The 21474-nt window shown below is 37.5% G+C and overlaps 1 protein-coding gene across 2 annotated transcripts in view; it reads right to left on the bottom strand.

Moving 5' to 3' along the window:
• Positions 1-18667, bottom strand: part of LOC127415765 (DNA polymerase zeta catalytic subunit-like) — a 130948-nt gene extending 112281 nt beyond the window's left edge. For both annotated transcript variants that reach the window (XM_051654656.1, XM_051654657.1), the window contains exon 1: positions 18091-18667. In XM_051654656.1, coding sequence (XP_051510616.1) covers positions 18091-18229 — 139 coding nt within the window. In that variant the 5' untranslated portion in view covers positions 18230-18667. The remainder of the gene's footprint in view (positions 1-18090) is intronic.
• Between the last annotated feature and the right edge of the window lie 2807 nt (positions 18668-21474).

Here is a 21474-nt window from a genome sequence, read left to right as displayed (position 1 = left end):
AAATCAGTTTTATTTATTTTTTTCTAAATTACATTACAATTGTTTTTTTTTTTGTGTACCATGTTTGAAAGTTTATTTCAATTTCATCATCAAAATGGTGTCTAATAAAATGAATGAATAAAACATTAATCAAATGAAAATAAAACAGTCACTTTTAAACATATTGTACCATTGCATTCAAATGAAGTGCTTCAGTAAAGATCCTCACAGCGTAATCTAAATGACAAAATAGGGCTTACATTGTAAAATAAAGTGCTGCACAACAAAGCATCACATTAAAAATGAAAACATTAATCAGTAAAATAGCACTCCTGCTTGTGAGATATTGCTTAAATTTAATAATGATTACTTTTATTATTATTACAGGAAATACTGTTTTACTGTATGTTATACAATACAGTAGTAATAGATTTCTGTCGCAATTTCTTCCTTTTCACATGTCAAGCTTTTATTTTATAAATGAAAGCTTTTATGTTTTCTGTGATTTTGACTGTAAATTCCCATCTCCAGATAAGACATTGATTCTATTGCCCAGTGCAATTATTAATGTGCAAAACGCTGCAATTTAATTATATAATTATATAGTCTGCATGTGCTGTGCACTTCACAGTGAATGTGCACTCTTTTCTGTCATCTACTACAAAAAGCATAGGGCGAAATGATAATAAAATGGTGTTTTAAGTGTATAAGCGGCTTCACACATTCACTTTGAAGCATGCAGCACATGCAGACTGTATATTTATTTAAATTGCATCCTTTTGTGGTTTAATAATCACACTAGTACATAAGATTGTAACTGGATTAATTGTCTGTTTCAGTGAAAAAGGAGTAACAGAGCACACGCTCAAATAAGCATGTAAGCATTTTAAAGCAGTCGTGATCAGACAGCGAATGGGGACCGAATTGAGATGATTCTTGGTATTAGAAGTACTGCAGAAACACTATCATTATTACATTTGTTTTATTTTAGTATCAACTTGGTATTAAAGCACAGGTACTTTTGACATCCCTACTGCAGACAGTTGCAAGAAGCCCATTAAACTAAGAAAACCCTAAGTGACAATACACTTACAATAAGGATTTTCTTGCAACTGGGACGTGGAGTCTAGTGGCAAGATAAGGGAGATGTTGTGAGCGATTTTTGAGCATTCAATATGATTTGTCTCTGTCAACATACAGGTATGTGATAACAAATTACTATTTAGCAGAGACGTACCACTTCACTTTAAATGAATGGAAGAAATTGGAATGCCCAACGGTCAATAAATGTAGAAAAAGAAGACCAGCCTTACAGATAGTTGAGCCAATCACTTTTAAGATACAGACATAACCTGTCAATAATCTCCAGAACTCCCATGGTCATAAGACAGATAAGATGGGAAAATAGTGTTTTTAGCGTAATCTGAGGTAAAGAACCACAATTTATGATACTAGTATTGTCAGATTTTACAACTGATTTGAAATATGTTCTTTGGTCGTAATCTTGACCAACCGTTTTGGAGATTTCTGACTTTCCACAATGAAGCAGAGAGGAAGCTGTATGCACTTGTATGCTGCTTATTTACATACAAAAATAGCTGCCAAGACTTTCCAAGAGCATTCCAAAGATGGCCGCCGAGTGGACTGACTTGCCAAAGGGACTTTGGTGATAATCCAATGATACATCAGAACCCCCTCTGCCCAAATATGGTGAAGTTTATTGAGAAAAAAGGACTGTCAATCCTAGAGACAACAAACTTTGTTGTCTTTGTTCCAAATTACGTTTAGACTGCATATAACATACCATTTTACCATTAGCTACATCTCAGCTTTCAAATTATGTAAATTCTATAACAAAATTTTAACATTAAATATGGTTTTGATGCTCTTTGACGCTGTGTGTGAACGTTTGCGGTAACTGCCCATTCAAACAGAGCAGGGCCAATGCTTCTATTTATAGCAAGAAAAAAACTAATTTATATCAGAAGGTGTGATGAAAGATGGAGTGCAACTTACTGAAAAGTGTCATCTCTTATGTAATCATTAGGGATGCACCAAAATGTTGGCCACAGAAAAATTTCATCCGAAAAAGGCATAAAACGCTATTTCTGGTTTTCGGTTAAAATGAGAAAAAAGGCAGAAAATTTGCCCGAAAATTTAAACAGAAAAAGCATTGTTTATGTGGAACTTAACGTTCAACATCGCTCTCCTGGTTATTAGCCCATTAATTACTGTCAAGCTCCAACATGACATTAAAGAACCATAAAATCAGTCCATATGATTTGTATCCAAAGTCTATTGAAGCCATACAATAGTTTAGTGAATCGCAAAGGATATTTAATAAGTAAATATATAGTCTGCATACACAGCACACTTCAGTGAATGAGCACTGCTTTGTTGTCAAAACAGACAGAAAGACAGAGAGAAAGACAGAAAGTAAGGGGTTCAGAATAGAAACTAAAGCCACTGCAGGAATGGGGCAATATTAAGAGCTGAGAGCTTTTAAAGTGCCCTTTGCTAAACTTTTACAAGTTATACTGTATGCTGAGGTTATTCGTTGATGCCCCACACCGTAAAATTGCTAGGGGTGTAAATCGGACGTTTCATCACGATACAATCTTGAATCGATTCTCTTGGCCTGTGATCCGATATTTGCCGATACTTGAAAAACTGCCGTGATACGATTCGATTCAGGGGCCTGTGATTGATATTCCAATAGTATGTGCCTATTTTACACAATAAATAAAATAAAAAACTATTTGCCCTCAAATGCAACCAAAATCTTATTTAATTCAGCTCTCTGTATACATATTGGGACAACCACAACAAAATAAGGTACTTCAGATGTTGAAAAAAATTATACAGATAAATAATATAAAAAAATCAATTCACACACAAGTGATCACTCTCGTTTGATGACAGCTTATTTTCCAGTTTAGTCCAATTAAAAATACTTGCATACCCATGACTTGTTTCCAACTATCCGTGCTGTCTGCAGTTTTCTTGGCTACAACTTCCACAGTTGTAATGAAAAATTCTGTTACAATTAACTGGGATAAATGTTAGTAAGGGTGTTGGTGTATGTGTAAAGTCTTATAACTGATGCTTGTGCTGGGCAGCAGAAGATTTCTCTTTCCCTCGTTAGTGCTGTTCAGAATGTTGGCATTGCCAAGATGTTTCACATGGTTGAACTTCTCCAAGGTACTTTAAAATAGCAAATTCTCATTTAAAATTCAAATGAGTCACATGTGCGATTAATTCGGCCTTCAATTGATATCATGTGAGCCGCTCTGCGTTTGTCACGAGAGCACGCGTTTTAAGGAGCGCCCGGTTGACACGCTCGCACGGATCCTGTCAATGGAGCTCGCATTTCGCAGGAAGCCCGGTTGACGCGCGTGCATGGATAGCAGAGCGCAATTTGGCTTCATCATTGTCCCACATGAAAAGCGTATTTAGCGCTCATAAAGTGAAACGAATGTAATAAGGTTGCTTCATCGCCTGACGGAAATGCATACGGAGGTGGCTGCAATGAGAGTATTTAAATAAATGTGCATCTTAAAAAACTGTCTATATCGATATTTACGCGTTGTACTGATAACATTGGATCGTTGGTTTTTGGATCGAATTTTTCATTACAACTGTGGAAGTTGACCGCGGATAGCACGGATAGTTGGAAACAAGTCATGGGTATGTAGGTACTTTGAATTGGATTAAACTGAAAAATAAGCTGCAATCAAACAATTGATGATCACTTGTGTGTGACGTAATTTGTTTTATATTATTATCTGTATAATTTTTTTTCAACATCTGAAGTACCTTATTTTGCTGTGGATGTCCCAATGTGGAAAATAAATTTGCACTTTTCAGAGAGCTCAATAAAATATTCAACTTATATTTTGAATCGAATCAAATTGAAATCGTACCAAGGCAGACTTTGAAGTATCGGCAAATATCGGATCGCAGGCCAAAAGAATCGATTAAAGATTGTGTCGTGATGAAATGTCCGATTTACACCCCTAATTGAAACATCGATCCAGATCGATGGATCGTTACACCCCTAAAAATTACATTCAATTTACATTAATTGTGAAATGCTAACATTTATTGGAACTGAAAACAGTTACAGTCGAAGTCAGAAGTTTACATACACTTAGGTTGAAGTCATTAAAACTCATTTTTTAACCATTCCACAGATTTAATATTAGCAAACTATAGTTTTGGCAAGTCGTTTAGGACATCTACTTTGTGCATGACACGAGTAATTTTTCCAACAATTGTTTACAGACAGATTGTTTCACTTTAAATTGACTATATCACAATTCTATATAACACACTATAACACAAAGAGCATTTTGCTGGACAACAGTTTGTATTCGCCCCTAAGCAGGAGATGTCATCAATATATTTGGGCATTTTTCTGAAAGACATTTTAAATGTAAATATCAGATAAAACTTTGTTTGTCATCTTTTAGGAGTACACTGGCATAAAGATGGCCTTAAAGCTGACAGACATGGACTAAAAACCACAAAACGTCCAATTTTGGTTTGTAGGGTCTTTAAATCCATTCTTCCGACAACGTTCTTCTACAACCAGCACAGAAAATGAATCCCTGTGGGCCTCTTAATGAGTCTCTGTCAGGATTGAGAAGTACCCCTTTCATCTTTTAATAGACACAGAAGAGAATTCCTTTCCTACACCCCACAGAGGTAGAAAAAGAAGAAGAAAAAAAAAAGAGAGAGCGCTTTTATCCTTTTTCCGGGGCTCACGCATGACCCTTCATTCAGGTTAATTTTCAGAACATTCCCCTGCCCCCCTTCCTTGTACACAACACACACATAAATAAACATTGCGTACATATCGTATTTTGTTTGACCACCCACCACTTCTTTGGCTACCCATCCTTTCGATCATGACAAAACTCTTGACCATATCCACAAGAAACATTTCCCTGATATGTTCATACCGGTAGTTATATTTGAAGAACATGTTGAATATGGCTGTTTACAGGTAACTGGTCTCAGGTAACCAGACTTCTGACCAAAGGTCAAAGTATACTCTGCTTGTCCGCGTTGTTGATCGGAACGCGTAAAGTATGCGTTACACAAATTTTGTGTAACGTATCCTTATTCTACAGAGGACTATAGGCGGCCCATGGGAGTGCCTATTGAAACCAACTGGCTATTGAGACCTTTACACAACATAACCATGGTAACCACATTTTAAGCCAAAATATCAGATAGCGTCACAGGGCCAGTGTTTACAGTTTTTTGGGAGAATAAACTTACAGAGGGCGTAATCATAATTGACTATGTCCACATAGATTGCAATCTGAGTAGTGTTTGCATTTCATTTATGTTTGAAACAGTACCATGGTGAATTTGCAAAAAGCAAAACAAAAACAAAAAAACAGGTGGTGAATGTGATTGTATCCAAGTTGACTGGCTTCTAATACAAGTAGAGGACAGAGAAATCCAAGACCAAAATGAGGTTGCCAGATCCATTTTAAATTGGGGACAGCAGAAAAAATAACTAATAATAAAATGCGACTGACCATAACCTTTTGTTGTGGATGTCAGAGGCCGTTTGTCCAATCAAACTCAATTACACCTGTTACTTGGCAGAAGCTGCCTAATTGGACAATTGCAACATAGCCAGGTTGTGTGACATGCCTTCATCCTTGAAAACCATGAACAAAATTATGCAAAGTAAAAGAAAATACTTCCCAGATACTAAGACAGGGTGATATGACTACAAAAATTAAAACAACTCGATAGTATTCAGCAGAGTATGTTCAAATTTAGGGCTGGGTATTGACACAGATTTCCCTGATTCGATTCAAATTCACAAGCTCTTGATTAGATTCGGATTTCAATTTGATATCGATTAATATGGGTATATTTCAGATATAATGTCCTCTTTGCTTACCTATGAAAGAAATTCTCTCCCAGCTAATGCTGTTAATTATACAGGGGACTAAAGGTGAGCGATAAGACCAAAATCTTAACACGATAACGATATATATCACAATATATTTAAAAATTGGTTTATATATTAAATAACCATATTGTAATGCATTTTTATTTTTTTTCCTTTTTTTTTAATCCAGTCATTGAATTAAAGACTTTATAAATGAGAACTAGGGGTTTCTCTTAGGGCTGGGAGATATATCGAATATTAACGATATAATCCAGACAATTTTGCTGACGATGTAAATTGACCACTATCGTGAATATCGCGATAATTTTAATGTGCTTTCATTTGGCCATTAAGTTTCATAAAGAGTGCATCAGTAGACTAATTTCACGATTCTTCAGGGCTGCACAATTAAACAAAATAACATCAAAATGGTAAATTGGTCATATGTGATTATTAATCCACAAAGGCTGTGATTTAAAGAGGCCCTATTATGCTTTTGGGGATTTTACCTTTCCTTTAGTGTGTAATACAGCTGTTTGTGCATGTAAAAGGTCAGCAAAGTTACAAAGCACAAAGTCGACACAAAAGGGAGTTATTCTCTCCCACAGACAACACTGCTCAAGAACTACAAGAAACGGCTGGTTTGTAGTCCAGCCATTTCTTCCGTAAAGTATCTACATCACTATGTAACACATTTGCATAATGCCCGCCTAAGGGCTACTTTGGCCCGCCCTCAAACAAACGTAGTTATAGCAGAGGCCAGGATGAGTTGGGTTAGTGTTGTCGCCATTTCGAGAAGACGCTGTTTTCTTCACTGCGAAAGCAAAACCTCTTTGTTTGGACTTCCAAAGGCAGGGTTACCCTAACCCTAACTCTAACCCTATTCTAGTAGACCCCAAAATATAGAAAAGGTCTGTTTTCATTCCAGCTCAAAAATGAGCTATATTGGCCACCATATCGGTAATCGGTGAATTTTCCTCCTCTAAAATCTGTATCGGTTGGGCTAGAGTACGAAATCATCTTGTTGTTAATTTCGGTACCATATTAATGTATGCTGCCATTAACCAAATGTAATGTAATGTGAAAGAATTTGAAAATTATTTATTATTTGAAAATCATTTTTAAAAAACGTCTCGATATGGCCAAGTGTGATCATTAAACAACACAAGGATGTCATTTAATTAAATAATATATAAAATTCAAAGGTCTTTCAAAATAAAAGTCCCACTGAAACGAGAGCTTTATCTGGATGCGTGAAATTGAAGACATTACAACAGAAAAATATTATTACTGTATAAAAGTGTAATATTCAAAGTAGCAGCAATAATACTCATAATAACAATAGTATAATATTAAATGGTTATATTATTAATATTATTATCTGTAAGCAATATCACAAAAGCTAAATACCAGTACTGAATATCAGCATGTTGTGATTCAGCCATGGCAGACTCAGTTTCAGATTTAATGTTTTCATTAATACTGTAAAGCTCAGTTGTGCATCTATTATATTTTTACCAAAAATAATTATTTATAAATTTAATGATCAAATTGCATTAATTAAATACATACTGTACAGCTTTGGTCAAATGATCAAAGCTGTACATTATGTATTTAATTAAACACGATTTGATCATAACATTTAATTAAAATATTGAACATGGAATCCAGAAAAATTAAAACAGTAAAGTAAAATAATTTTTTATCTACAAGACTTTATGCAGTTCTTTTTGTCAATAACTTTGTGTAATTTAATCAAAAATCTGAGTTTTTTTATTTTTATTTGTTGCCTTATGTCCCCCTGGGGTATCCGGGAAGGGGTGCTGAAAATGTTTTGCTTCAGGATCATTTACATTGGATATTAAGTGATCCAACACAGTACTAAAATTTTTATATTTGTAATCGTACAAAAATACTCAATTTAGGAATGTCTTAAAAAATATCGATACATCGATTATTGATCAGCATGCTATTTTCTCAATACGTTTTTGAGGCATCGATATATTAACATTAGCCAACATTTAAAGTAGAAGCCTAATTATGTGCTTTCAGATTCACTTTCAGTTGACCTTCCATTATATGTAGTTTGGCGTAATAGCTTCTGGAGACCACAAGGGGGTGATATAATATTTACTGAAGTTAGTCGCACACAGGACGAGAAGTGTCGTCGGAAGGCCGAGGCATGGGTATCACACACATGATGCGTCGATGTGGTGCAGGAGGCAGTCCAAAGTTGTTACGAAGGTTTTTGTACTTCAAGAATGAACAAAGTGACGTTGATGAGTTTGCAGGCTACTGTATGAAACTGGTGTAACTGCACAAACTGAACGATTAGAAATTGTGTTAAAGTAATTTCTCTGTATGTAGTCTTGAATAGGTTTCATTCAAGCTGTCAGACCTCAAAAAGACATATTTGTAACTGAAAATACATTGTGTAGGCCATTTTAAAGATATACACTCAGTGACCACTTTATTAGGAACACCTGTACACCTCAGCCAATCGTGTGGCAGCAACGCAATGCATAAAGTCATGCCGATACGGGTCAGGAGCTTCAGTTAATGTTCACATCAACCATCAGAATGGGGAAAAAATGTGATCTCACTGATTTCAACTGTGGCATGATTGTTGGTGCCAGATGGGTTGGTTTGAGTATTTCTGTAACTGCTGATCTCCTGAGATTTTCACGCACAACAGTCTCAAGAGTTTACTCAGAATGGTGGCAAAAACAAAAAAACATCCAGCGAGTGGCAGTTCTATGGACGGAAACGCCTTGTTGAGGTCAACGGAGATTGGCCAGACTAGTTCGAGCTGACAGAAAGGCTACGGTAACTCAGATAACCCCTCTGTACAATTGTAGTGAACAGAATAGCATCTCAGAATGCACAACTTGTCGAACATTGAGATGGATGAGCTACAATAGCAGAAGACCATGTTGGGCACTTTATTAGAACCATAGTGGTCCTAATGAAAGTGCTCAGTGAGTGTACACAATGTATTATCCAGAGATATCTAGAGTAAAAATAATCGATGTCCTTTGATAATAATTTATGTCGAATTTAATGGAAAACTATGCAAGTCATGCTCTGTGATGCTGCAGAATTATGAGCAGCCTTCAGAGTCGTAGCTGGGAGCATTCATAGTGTGCATACCTTCAGGGGCGCCTGCAGGATTTAATCTGAGGGTACGCACAGAAATTTGCCTAATAAACCTTATATCTAGGGGGATCCGGGGGTATGCTCCCTCGGGACATTTTCTGGTGTGCAAAAAACAACACCAAAGAGTTCAATTCTGGTGACTTTGAGATAAGCATTTGTTTTATTTTATTGAATATGAGTAGCATTCATGTGACTATCGGAGCGCTCATGTACGCACAGTGCGTACAGCCGTACAGCTGCAGGCGCCCCTGCATACCTTCATAGAAAATAACTGCCTCGAATTTTTGAACATCCCATGTCGTCCGCCAGACACGGCAGTGAGCCACCACCCTTTAAGTTACCCTGGTGCTCACACTTTACCAAAGTTGTGTTGAGAAATATGTATGAAGAGACAAAGACAATTGTGCAACGAGTAGCCCCATTTAAATCTGAAAAACTTTTGATATAGATCGATAACCATCTGAGAAATTTTCTGATTATTAATGCAAGAAAAAGGCATTGATCTCAAGCCTAAAAATAATGTCTCTAAATTCAAAGACTGACAGCAGTAGAAGCGTGATTAATCAGCCTAACATATGGAACAAACACTGGGCCAAAAACTATTAGTATTAGCCATATTACCAGGTGATTTGTGCCAAAATACCGTAGAGTTTGATGTTTGTGTTTGAACATGTGACAACACGCCACCCTGACAACTCCACTAAATGATTCAGCACAAAGAAATAAATGTTCACCAATAGTCTTGGACATTCATGTTCTCTCGTCATCTTATTTACGAATCAATATAGGGCTTTCACGATTACTCAATTTAATGCGATTCCTCAATTCCAAAAAATTCCTCGATTACAAAATTGCCGAATCGACAAATCTTGTTGAACTAGTCTTGCATTTAAAAAGTTGAGCACACATGGAGAAGCCAATCTCTGTCAGCTAGAATATACACATTTTTATATTATAGATATGCTTTGGGTGTCTGTTGGCTTTAGATATTGTTTGCACAATTGTTTTGTGTTGTTATTCAATCATAAAATAAATCAAAACTTAGACTGATTAATGCATTTTAGCCAAACATGACTTCACCTCAAAAACTTTATACGATCTGATAATTTAATAAAATAATTTTTCAGATTACTCGATTACCAAAATAATCGATAGTGACAGCCCTAAATCAACAGACTACAAGTAAAGCACTAAAATGTGGATATGCCAGGGAGTCCCAGTCCATTTTGCCAGAAGAGAAAGACTGAAAATTATCATTAAACTAGGGCTGTCAATTTAAAGCGTAAATTAATGTGATTAATTATGTGAAAAGTAACATGTTGAAAAAATTTACACAATTAATCATGCCCCCTTAATTCTGTAATAAGCCTTGATGATTTTGCATTCCGCAGTCAGCAGGGGGCAGCCTCAGCTTGAGCGAACACGCCTCATAAAACAAGAGCAGGCGGCACAAAATGAATGCTGAGCCTTATACAACTGACGCGCTTTTGTGTTCAAAGACAGTTGGCCAGAGCACAATAGAATGCATTTTTCAAAGTTTCAATCTACTTTAACTCTATGTGGCGTCTGACACCCTATCTACACCTTGACATGGCGCAATGGCTTCAGGCTGTCTACAATGGACGCGTTAAAGTGAGTGTTCTAAATCGTTTATTTGTCTTGTTGGCAGAAGTAGCGCCAGCACATGCAACACAAAATGGGTCCGGGGCATCTGTCTACAGTCGCCGCTAGACAGGGTACTTGTTAATGGCGCGAGATGCTGAAACGTGACCCAACTCAAGTGAGATGCTCCAACTGCATACGTCTGACACATCTGTACGTATGTGTATAATTATTTTTTATTTTTTATTTTTATCTATGTCTTGCTGCTGTTTTTGTATTGCTGTACACTGGAAGCTCCGGTCACCAAGACAAATTCCTTGTATGTGTAAGCATACTTGGCAATAAAGCTCATTCTGATTCTGATATGTACATACTACACAAAAATCTTCAGTCATGCAAATAGTGCGTGTCAAGTGAAAGATTGACGGACTCAAATGAAAATGGTTTATTGTCTAGTGTAGGCCAAAAAATATGCACTTTGTGTACTGTCTAATCAATGCTTTAATTGTCAGCCACAATAATGTAATATAATTATAATATTCAGATTATGATTAAAATATCATATATTTAGAATGATCTTTATTTTGGGACTTTTCACAGCAAATATTGATAAATGCAATAAATTGTAATAAATACGATTGAAGGGAGAGTTCACCCAAAAATGAAAATTCTCTCATCATTTACTCACCCTAATGCTATCCCAGATGTGATTGACTTTCTTTTTTCTGCAGAACACAAATTAAAAGATTTTGAAGAATATCTCAGCTCTGTAGTTCCATTCAAGTGAATGGTAACCAGAACTTTGAAGGTCCAAAAAGCATTCCTGTATAAAGGCAGCGTTAAAAAATCCAAGACTCCAGGAGTAAATCCATGTCTTCAGAAAAAATATTATAGGTGTGGGTGAGAAACAGATTAATATTTGAGTCCTTTTAAGAGTTTTTTTGGCGACTCACATTCTTCGTGCATATCATCACCTACTGGGCAGGGAAGGGAATTTATAGTACAAAAGGACTTAATGTCAGTATGAAATCAAAACTGACCCTATTTATTTTACAAATGCATCTTACTGCTCTTATTATGAACGATTCGTCCATGCATATTTTCTTTTTTCTATATTTTTTTGACCTCGTAATCTTTAATCAAAATATCATGACTTGACCTTCCAGTGAAATGACTGACTCTGCTCTGCTAATTTATGCAATTGGTAGTGCCCGACTGATTTATCGGTCGTCTGATATTAGCCTTTCACAGATATCTCGATATCGGCGTATAGGTTTTCCGATATGCGCAGATACGAAAACTTTTTTTTCAGAACATATAATGCAGAAAACAATGCTTGGGGTGATTTAGAAATAGTGTCATAACGTAGTTTGTCATGCAGAGCACGCTCCGGCTCCACTGTTTACAGAGCTGACGGTGGTTCTGCAGACAGTGCGGAGTTAAGCGGTGTCTTCACGGTAAGTTGCTAACTAGTTTGTGAAATACATACTGGAAAGTTAATAAACAATGAACCCATCATTTTCCCTTTTCAATATAACTAATATAATGTTAACCCTGTCCCTGACAACCATGTCACTCATGTCTGTTTGCTATGTTAGCCAGCTATAGTTTGTCTGTGCAGTCAGTAACGTAGCAGATTGAAATGTAAGCATCAGAGCATCTTTTTACAGCTCAGCAGACAACGGTGCGGTGGTGGATTGTGTCTGTTGAGTGTTGATTTCATGCTACGTTGTTACTGAGTTGGTGAGACGCAATGCTGGAAAGTAAATAAAGAACATCCATCCTTTACTCTCCATGACAACGAGCTTACAGCTAACTAGCTTATCACATAGCTACTTTCATACCTTGTCAGCTGAGTGGAAGTTTGTGTGTAAACATGTATTCACCAAACTGTTTTGTTCAGGATTCGCAGTTTGGTACCCCTTCAATCGTAAAAACCTAACTCAAGCCCCCACATTCCAAGTCGTAAATCTTACTGATAAAAATTGCGCCAAAATCAAACAAAGGGAGTCCAAAAAAGACTACAAATCCCATGAAGCCTTGCTCACTAAAGGATCGAACTCTCAACTCCTATTGGATGAGGCACACAACAGAATGTCCCTCAAACATGGCATCATCAGGAGTTGAAATACCTCTGAAATGCTTTCGAGATTGGCTTCCAGCAACTTTGTTTGCAGCGTGTGGACGCAGCTCTTCGCTGCTCTCCGGTGCAACCTCATGGCACAAGGAAGTAACGTCCGACTTGAAACTGTAGCCATACAATCTCCATCTCGCTGGATGAGTTGAGATTATTCTGTATTCAACCGAACACTCTAACGGATCCGAAGAAGACCGCCGAGCAATTCGCATCTTCATCCGTTTGCCTACAGAAGTGAAGAGATTAAAGATTTCTCTTCCATCTTCAATCAAGTCGACATTTCTGAGTTCTCCGCCAGCCCGCCGATAATCAACAGCCGTACCACCCGCCGACAGCGCGAGGAAACGGCCCCCGTCATCACCCGAGCCTCAAGGAACCGGGTCAGAGTTAAAGGACGGAGGAAAACACATTCTACCTGTGTCCTCATGCGATTCAAGTAAGAGGTTTACGTCTGGGCAGAGATAGACTATTATAGTGTGTTATTCTTGTGTTTCAAGGTTTTTGCTTGTACAGTTTACGGACCACCATGTCCACTCACTATTAATACTCAGGGTATTAATTATCACGAATTTGTTTTGCTGTATTGTGGTCCAACCAAATTGGATTGTTGTGCAATTTCGCCATCACGGGTGAGACAGCAACTGAGTTCATCCATTAAAGAGTCAAATAACGCGGGACTTTTACGAGCCGTCCACCGCGTCTCTGAGTGATAAACACAGCTGCTTTCTCTCCCACTATCACGAAATCGGCTTTAGGGCTGTCACTTAATCATCTCTCTCTCTCTCTCGTACTAACCACACACCCACACACCTTATGTGTTATAGGATTATTTTTATTTCCATATCTAATCATATCACTGTTTAGTTTGTAGTTGTAAGTCGGACATTTATTGACTGCATTGTATTAATTATTAATTGATATTACTGCATAAATAAACTTTGTTTATATTACAAAGAGAAGTGTTTTGGTTTGTTTTGCATATGCCTGTGTCATGCTGATGGGTTGTCAGTGCTCGGATTCAAACCTTCATTCATTGTTTTTTTTTTCCCGAAAATCGATATTCTTCGGATGTCGATTTTTCCTAAGAAAACAATCTAATATTGAGACTGTTTTACTATCTGGTTATTAGTCCCTGATTCCAGGGTGGTGCCCCGTCAATGTTAATCCTTATTAATATTCTATTGATTTTTGATAATTGATAATTATCTTTGATGATTGATGAATTTGAATGCTCAATAAGCTAGTGTTAATTTTAACTAATGTTTTAATTATTAAAATCAATTATTAATTATTGCTAATAACCACACTCATTTACTGGAGCCCCATATGAGGTTTTAATGAGTTAGATTCAATTGATTAATTCAAATATTAATTAATAACTACAGAAATAATTATTAATTATTTCTGATAGTAACACTGATCTAAACAACCAGTAAAGCCCTACATTTGTAAAACATTAACAGCGAAATACTGCCGATGATGTTAAAGGTGCAATATGTAACAATTTTCATGTAATATTCACGTGAAGGGAGTGGGTCGCTTTTGCCGGGAAAATCCAAAGGATGTGACGTTTATGCGCGATCCCGAGAGTCTTGCCTCAGACAGTAATAGCTTCTCTTCCGCTATTCAACAGCGTCAACAAACTGCAACACTAGGTAACGTTATCTTAGAGATGGAATCCAGCAAACGGCCGGCTCGCAGCACAACACCGACTCCTACACAAACTACGAGTAAGCCAAAAATAAATAAATAAATAAAAAAACATTTATCTACTGAATCCCATCTGGCTAAGAGGGAACGTGATCGTGGTCGAGCGAAAACTAGTGACATTGGCAGGGCATTTGATTCCTGGAGGGACCTTCGGTTCTGGGGATCAAAACCGACCCTGAATTGGCGTTCTTCTTATTGGACAGGTAAGCTTACATAACTACAAAGCATGTGAAATATAGTGCCATAAGCATTGATCTGTGTAATTTTAGCTAAACTACAACAACACATGAAATGAATGCTAGACAATGTTCAAGATAATGCAAAAAGACCCATTCATTAGTGTAAGATTACTTGGTTATACAGAAAATATATACATTCTATTATTATAAAACAATAGTGCATCGATACATCAAAATGACAGTTGTGATGGAATCACATTAATACTGAATTGTGTCAACATATTTATAATGTACAGTCTATTTTATAAACAGCTACTGTCATCATCCACCAAATTTAGCTAACAGCTATTGATAAATCTGGCTGGCTAGCTAGCTAGCTAACGCCGACATAGGCTATCGTATAAATGCAGTCAATGTATCATGCAAAGAAAATTGATTACTTCAAACTACGGTCTCGCATAATCAAAAGTTTTAGCCCTGTTCCAGCAGTGGAGAGTCAAATATAATATACAGTCTCAAAGTTTGTAGTAAAACAATCATAACTGTAATTTTAATTATGCTACCTCATCTGTCAGCATGATGCCAGTGAATCACGTTCAGTCTCTTTGTACATTACGTCATTGTTTTGGTCGATGCTCACTCGCTCACGTCCCTATGGAGTGTGAGGACGAGCAACAGGTAGCTGGCTGCAGTTCACTTAACGGCCACAGATGTCATTAATAACAAGGGTTTCTGAATCTTACATACTGCACCTTTAAGCAAGAAAACTGTACTTTAGTACAATTTAGAGGTACCTGTACTTTAGTATTTCCATGGCATTTTCTATTACTTTATACTTCCACTCCACTACATTTCAGAGGGAAATATTGTATTTTTCCACTGCACTTATTTTTTTAACAGCTATAGTTACAAGTTAATTTTCAGATCAATATTTTATACGTAAAATATATGATCAGTTAAAATTAACATCTCTACATTTAAAAAAAATACCCATCTTAAAAATGCCCAGCTTAAAATGTTCTTTCTTCTATCACCTACAGATGGCTGAAAAGTGACAGCGAATGGGCATTAACGTGTGGGACAACTTCTCCAAAGATGGTGATGTTGTTGTCTGCAATACCTGCAAAGCAATGATAAGCCAGGGATCTAGCAAATCCAGTCAAAAGAATACCACCGATATGTGGTCTCACCTGAAAGTGAGACCAGCTGAAAAATGAACTATATCGACCACTATATCGGTAATCGGTGAATTTTGCCCCTCTTAAAATCAGTATCGTATCAGTCTCAAAAATCCCATATCAGTCAGGCTCTAGCAATTGGTACTCAGTTTTAACCCAGCCACTTCAAGAGTATAAACAAACCTGCTGTCAAAGCAGCTAATGCAGAGATGAAATAAGAGTATTTTTGTCTGTTTTCCTCCAAAACTATTGTTCCTTAACCCAAACTTTCTTGGTTACAGGCCAGCTGGCTTGAATTTATATTTAGAATGAGGAGGAATAACGGCGAATTTGCGGATGTGTTCGAGACATTTCACGCCTGAATTGCTGAGGTGACCACTACTGAATACAATGCTTCGGATGTCTCTGGAGTTTATTCACATTTTTTAATGCAGTTATCTTGGGATGCACAGCACGAGCAAGTGTTTTTTTCCCTTTATATTTAGTGTAGTGTGATTCAAAACGTTAAAATATTATCTTTTACTCGCTTGTTTTTTAACGGCTACAGCCTCATCATAACAAAAGACAGTGATGTGATTGTGCATTTATTTTGTCAGTTTGATCATTAAGGTGTTGAGATAGCTGCTCAATTTCACTGATAACCAGCTCTGGCTTGAGCAGCACTGTGGTAGGTGTGTGTCCTGAAAACTCGTATTCACATCTGCCTCCATTCCGCTATGCAACTCCCACTTTTCACAATCCAATCAACAACCGATGGATAAACTCAAGTCCCTGCCCTACGGGGGCCTGGGTAGCTCAGCAAGTAAAGACGCTGACTACCACACCTGGAGTCAAATGTTTGAATCCAGGGCGTGCTGTGTGACTCCAGTCATGCTTCCTAAGCAACCAATTAGCCCGGTTGCTAGGGTGGGTAGAGTCACGTTGGGTTACCCTCCTCATGGTCGCTATAATGTGGCCTCGCTCTCGGTGGAGCGCGTGGTGATTTGTGCGTGGATGCCGCGGAGAATAGCGTGAAGCCTCCACACGTGCTAGGTCTCCGCGGTAACGCGCTCAACAAGCCACGTGATAAGATGCGCAGATTGACAGTCTCAGACGTGGAGGCAACTGAGATTTGTCCTCCGCCACCCGGATTGAGGCGAGTCACTACGCCACCATGAGGACTTAAAGCGCATTGGGAACTGGGCATTCCAAATTGGGGAGAAAAGGGGAGGGGGAAACAAATGTCCCCGCCCCACATTTTTTTCTTGTTCGATAAGCCGTTTCACTCGGAAATACGTCGCAATACGCAAGCCGGTCGCAACTTCTGTTTCATGCCGACTTAAAATATTGATCTGTTTCTCAACCACATCCATCATGTCACTTCAAAAGACATGGATTAAAGCACTTGAGTTGGATAGATTACTTTTATGCTGCCTTTATGTCCATTTTGGAGGTTCAAAGTTCTGGCCACTATTCACTTGCATTGTATGGACCAACAGAGCTGAGATATTCTTCTAAAAACCTTTGTTCAACAGAAGAAAGTCATACACATCTGGGATGGCATCAGGGTGAGTAAATGATGAGAATTTTCTTTTTTAGGTGAACTATTCCTTTAATAGCCACATTATGTAATTAATTCGATTACAAATCTTATGGATTGACAATCATAAATGTAAGATTTTTTTTTAGGAGGACACTAGCAAATAGATGGCCTCAGAGCTAACAGACACGGACTAATAGTCACAAATTTTGATTTTCCTGGGGTCTTTTAATTGCTTAAATCCATGCATGTAGCAGATACACTGATAATATCAGCATTCTAGAACAGTGACCCCTGTCTGTCTCTCTGCAACCTTAGAAAACAGCAACGCATGCCAGTGTCACAATCACATGATTAGGTAATTAGACACATGCAAACTAGCACAGATGTGATTTGTTGCTTTAATTAGATACGGGTTTGGTTTGTGTGATCCTATAACCGAGAAATGGCCAAACACAAATGATTTATGGACAGAGTAAACATGTCCACATGGCGGTCGGACATTCCCTCGGACCGTGTTGACAACATGGCGCCACACCAGAACACCAAAACTCTTCTTCCCTCACTTCCTAACACATGTACCCATCATAACAGCCATGGAAAACGGCAAAAGGAAAGCTAGGCTTGCACACAAGATCTAAAGCATCAGCAAAGGTTGTGTTAAGTGATGTTTCCTGAAAATAACATTAACACACAAATGCATGTGCGCATACCTGCTGGTGTGGCCCCAAAGATCCGAACCACGGGCACTTTCTTCATATCGCTGTCTCTGAATTCGGAGTAACACAAGTCCAGCTCTCTGATCGGGCTGCTCATGTAATAATCAGCCGTGACGATCCGCACTGAGAACATGTTCGGTTCGGTTCTGCGGGACAAGTATAAGAGAACTTAAAATGGGGACTGAGACAAAAGCAGTAGATGAATCCTAGCCATTCCTCAAATGTGCTTCAGTGCTCTGTGTGTGTGCAAAGTGGGAGAGCTGCATGGACATGGACAGTGACTGCATGATTTGCGGAAACGTGGAGCGCAATCTGCCGCTAATCCCATGCTGCAAGTGTCTGTCCAAGATCACAGCCTTGATCTCAACCGAAACGCTTCAAAGACACTGTGCATTTGGTTTTAAAACAGAACTCCAATGTGCACTGCCAGTGTGGCTTCCCCCGCCTCTGTAATACGATAACAACACTGTTGGGCAACCCTAATGATCACCATCCCTCCCCTATCCACGTCGAGTGCACTGCAGCGCTCTCTTCGCCCAGGCAACGGGTCAGCCAGTTCATTGTTTAGCCCAACTTCTGCTGCGAAAAGAAGCTCCGTGCTGTCTCTGCTCTGATTGGTCGGGTCCGAAGAAGAGGCGCGGTCTGATTGGTTCGGAGGCAAGGGGTGTGATCTGATTGGCTCTTGTTAGGCGGAACTAAAAGGGAGAGAATATTAGAATGCACAGTCGTCAGAAATCGGCGGTTTAAATCTGACTAAATTCCTCAAGAACACTACTGAATCCCCATACAATCGATTGATTGTCACCATAAATTAGACTGAAATGCTTGATCCCGCTGTAAAAAGACTTGTCAAAGATAAGGGAACAAAAGCAAGAAATATTCAATGCGAAAACAAAACATTTCCTTCAAACCTTTTTATGAATCGTCGAGTTAGGCGAACGCTTATTGGTCAAGGCTTTGGAAAGGGGGCGGGATTTTCTTCTGCCAAAAAAAAAAAAAAAAAAAAAACCTCAATCGCAGCACCAGTACTTTGTCTTTGCTGCCATCTAGTGGTAATACAAAAATGATACCACAAGTACAGTATACTGTTTATTACACCGTATATGTGCCAGGGTGTGATTTTTATTAAACAGATTTGTTTGGTCTTTTTTTTTTTTTTTTTATCTCATATTAAAACGGTCTTATAATTATTATTATTATTTTTTTTTACTATACCTTCGTTGTTTTTTTGTTTTTTGTTACTTTTCAAATACATTTTGTGTATAGATTTGAGTGTTTTTATGCCTTTTCAGACCCAGACTTTCAATCCTTAACTTTAAAAAAATCCATAAAAATATGAATTATTACAATGGTGATTTAAACAAAGAGTGAAATAATCATTTATTTATTGTGCGAAAATTATTAGTATTTTTTTTCTTTAAAAAATGTGCACAAAAACACAGCAAATAATTTAGCCCCTTACAGCTTTTTCAAAAGTTATTGTACTTGTTTACCAAGAAGACAACACTGTCATGAAATACACCATGTGATGTGTGAAGAAAACAGAACACACACACACACACACACACACACACACACACACACACACACACACACACACACACACCGCTGTATTTAAGACACATAAAATGCTATGAAATTTTGCCTTAGCAAGACCTTAGCATGGTGTCTGCCATTTTATTAAAAAAATGTTTGAAATGTCATTCCTGCCACCAAAACATTTAAGTGTCTCTTTCATACAAACAGTTACAAACCTCCAAATAGACTGTAAAGAGTATTACCTAATAGCGATAGATTTCCCAAAAATTATAATTCTCTCATCATTTACTCATTCTGTATGCCATCCCAGATGTATATGACTTACTTTCTTCTGCAGAACACAGACAAAGATTTTTGGAAGAATATCTCAGCTCTGTTCATACATTCAAATCAAGTAAATGGTGCCAGAACTTTGAAGCTCCAAAAAGCACAGAAAGGCAGCATAAAAGTAATCCATCCAACACAAGTGGCATGTCTTCAGTAGTGACATAATAGGTGTGGGTGAGAAACAGGTCAATGTTTAAGTCCTTTTTTACTATAAATTCTCCTCATGGATATATGAATGAAAAATGCAAATCACAAAAAAAAAAAAAAAAGGACTAAAATGTGGATCCTGTTTCTCACCCACACCTATCGAATTGCTTCAGAAGACATGGATTAAACCACTGCAGTAGTATGGATTACTTTTATGCTGCCTTATGTGCTTTTTGGAGCTTCAAAGTGCTGGCCACCATTCACTTGCACTGTATGGACCAACAGAGCTGAGATATTCTTCTAAAAATCTTCGTTTGTGTTCAGCAGAAGAAAGTCATACACATCTGGGATGGCATGAGGGTGATTAAATAATGAGAGAATTTTCATTTTCTGAGTGAACTATCCCTTTAAGGAGATATTTCTACCTTATCTAACCCTTGAAATTATTTTTGTTAGTGTGACCTAATGTATTCAGGTTGATTTAATCATGTTACATCATATTTTTGACTAGAATAAAACCAGTTAAAACAGATCTTACCACATAAATCAATTTTTTTTTTTTTTAGATTATCAAATTAAGGACACAGCAATAAAACACACAGTAGAAAGTATTTTTTCTTTAAATGAATCTCCCTTGTTTCCCAGGGTTTTAAACACAGTTGCATTTGTACAGTTTATGGGTATAAACTGCATTACACAATATCAATTATATTATTATAGCGAGAATTAAACAAATGCACTCCTGGTGCACTTCTGTGCCACCATTTGCTCATTAACTTTTGCTGCAGTGAACTATTTGGGAAAAATCTGGAAACAGAGAAATTCACTTATATAGTCTTCTTGAATACAAAGGTAAAATCATGATAATGATTAAAATGTTTGATATTAAATTCAAACTTACACATGTCTGGATGTACAACATTTTCCAAAAATATCTTCTGGTATTTTTTTTTTTCTTAAAAGATTAGTCATGCCTGGTGCAGCCCATCCAAGGCCTGATAACAAGACGGGGAAAAAAAGCCTTTAAAAAACCTCAGCAGAATTCAAAACCTGCATTAGATAACCTTCTGGTTACTGTTCTTCTCAAAAGAGTCTTGTTTTCTGAGGTCTTGAATTCTGCTGACAGTTTTCGTATGCTTTTTTTTTTTCTTTTTTTTTTTCTGTCTTTGAGAACTGTACATTTCAGCAGGTGGTCATCCCTGCATGAAGAGGCTTTGGGCCTTCCAGATCCTTTCTTTCTGGCAACATCACCTGTTGTTTCAAAGTGTTGAGCTATTCTCTTAATAGATGATAGAGAAATAGGGATTTTCTCTGCCTTTAGGGTCTTGTAAACTTCAGAATAGCTACAGTTGGCCTGACACAGAC

The sequence above is a fragment of the Myxocyprinus asiaticus genome, chromosome 25, assembly GCF_019703515.2.
Source record: "Myxocyprinus asiaticus isolate MX2 ecotype Aquarium Trade chromosome 25, UBuf_Myxa_2, whole genome shotgun sequence".
NCBI classification, from domain to species: domain Eukaryota; kingdom Metazoa; phylum Chordata; class Actinopteri; order Cypriniformes; family Catostomidae; genus Myxocyprinus; species Myxocyprinus asiaticus.
The sequence above is the reverse complement of the archived record's forward strand: the minus strand, read 5'-3'. Positions and strand labels throughout refer to the sequence as shown.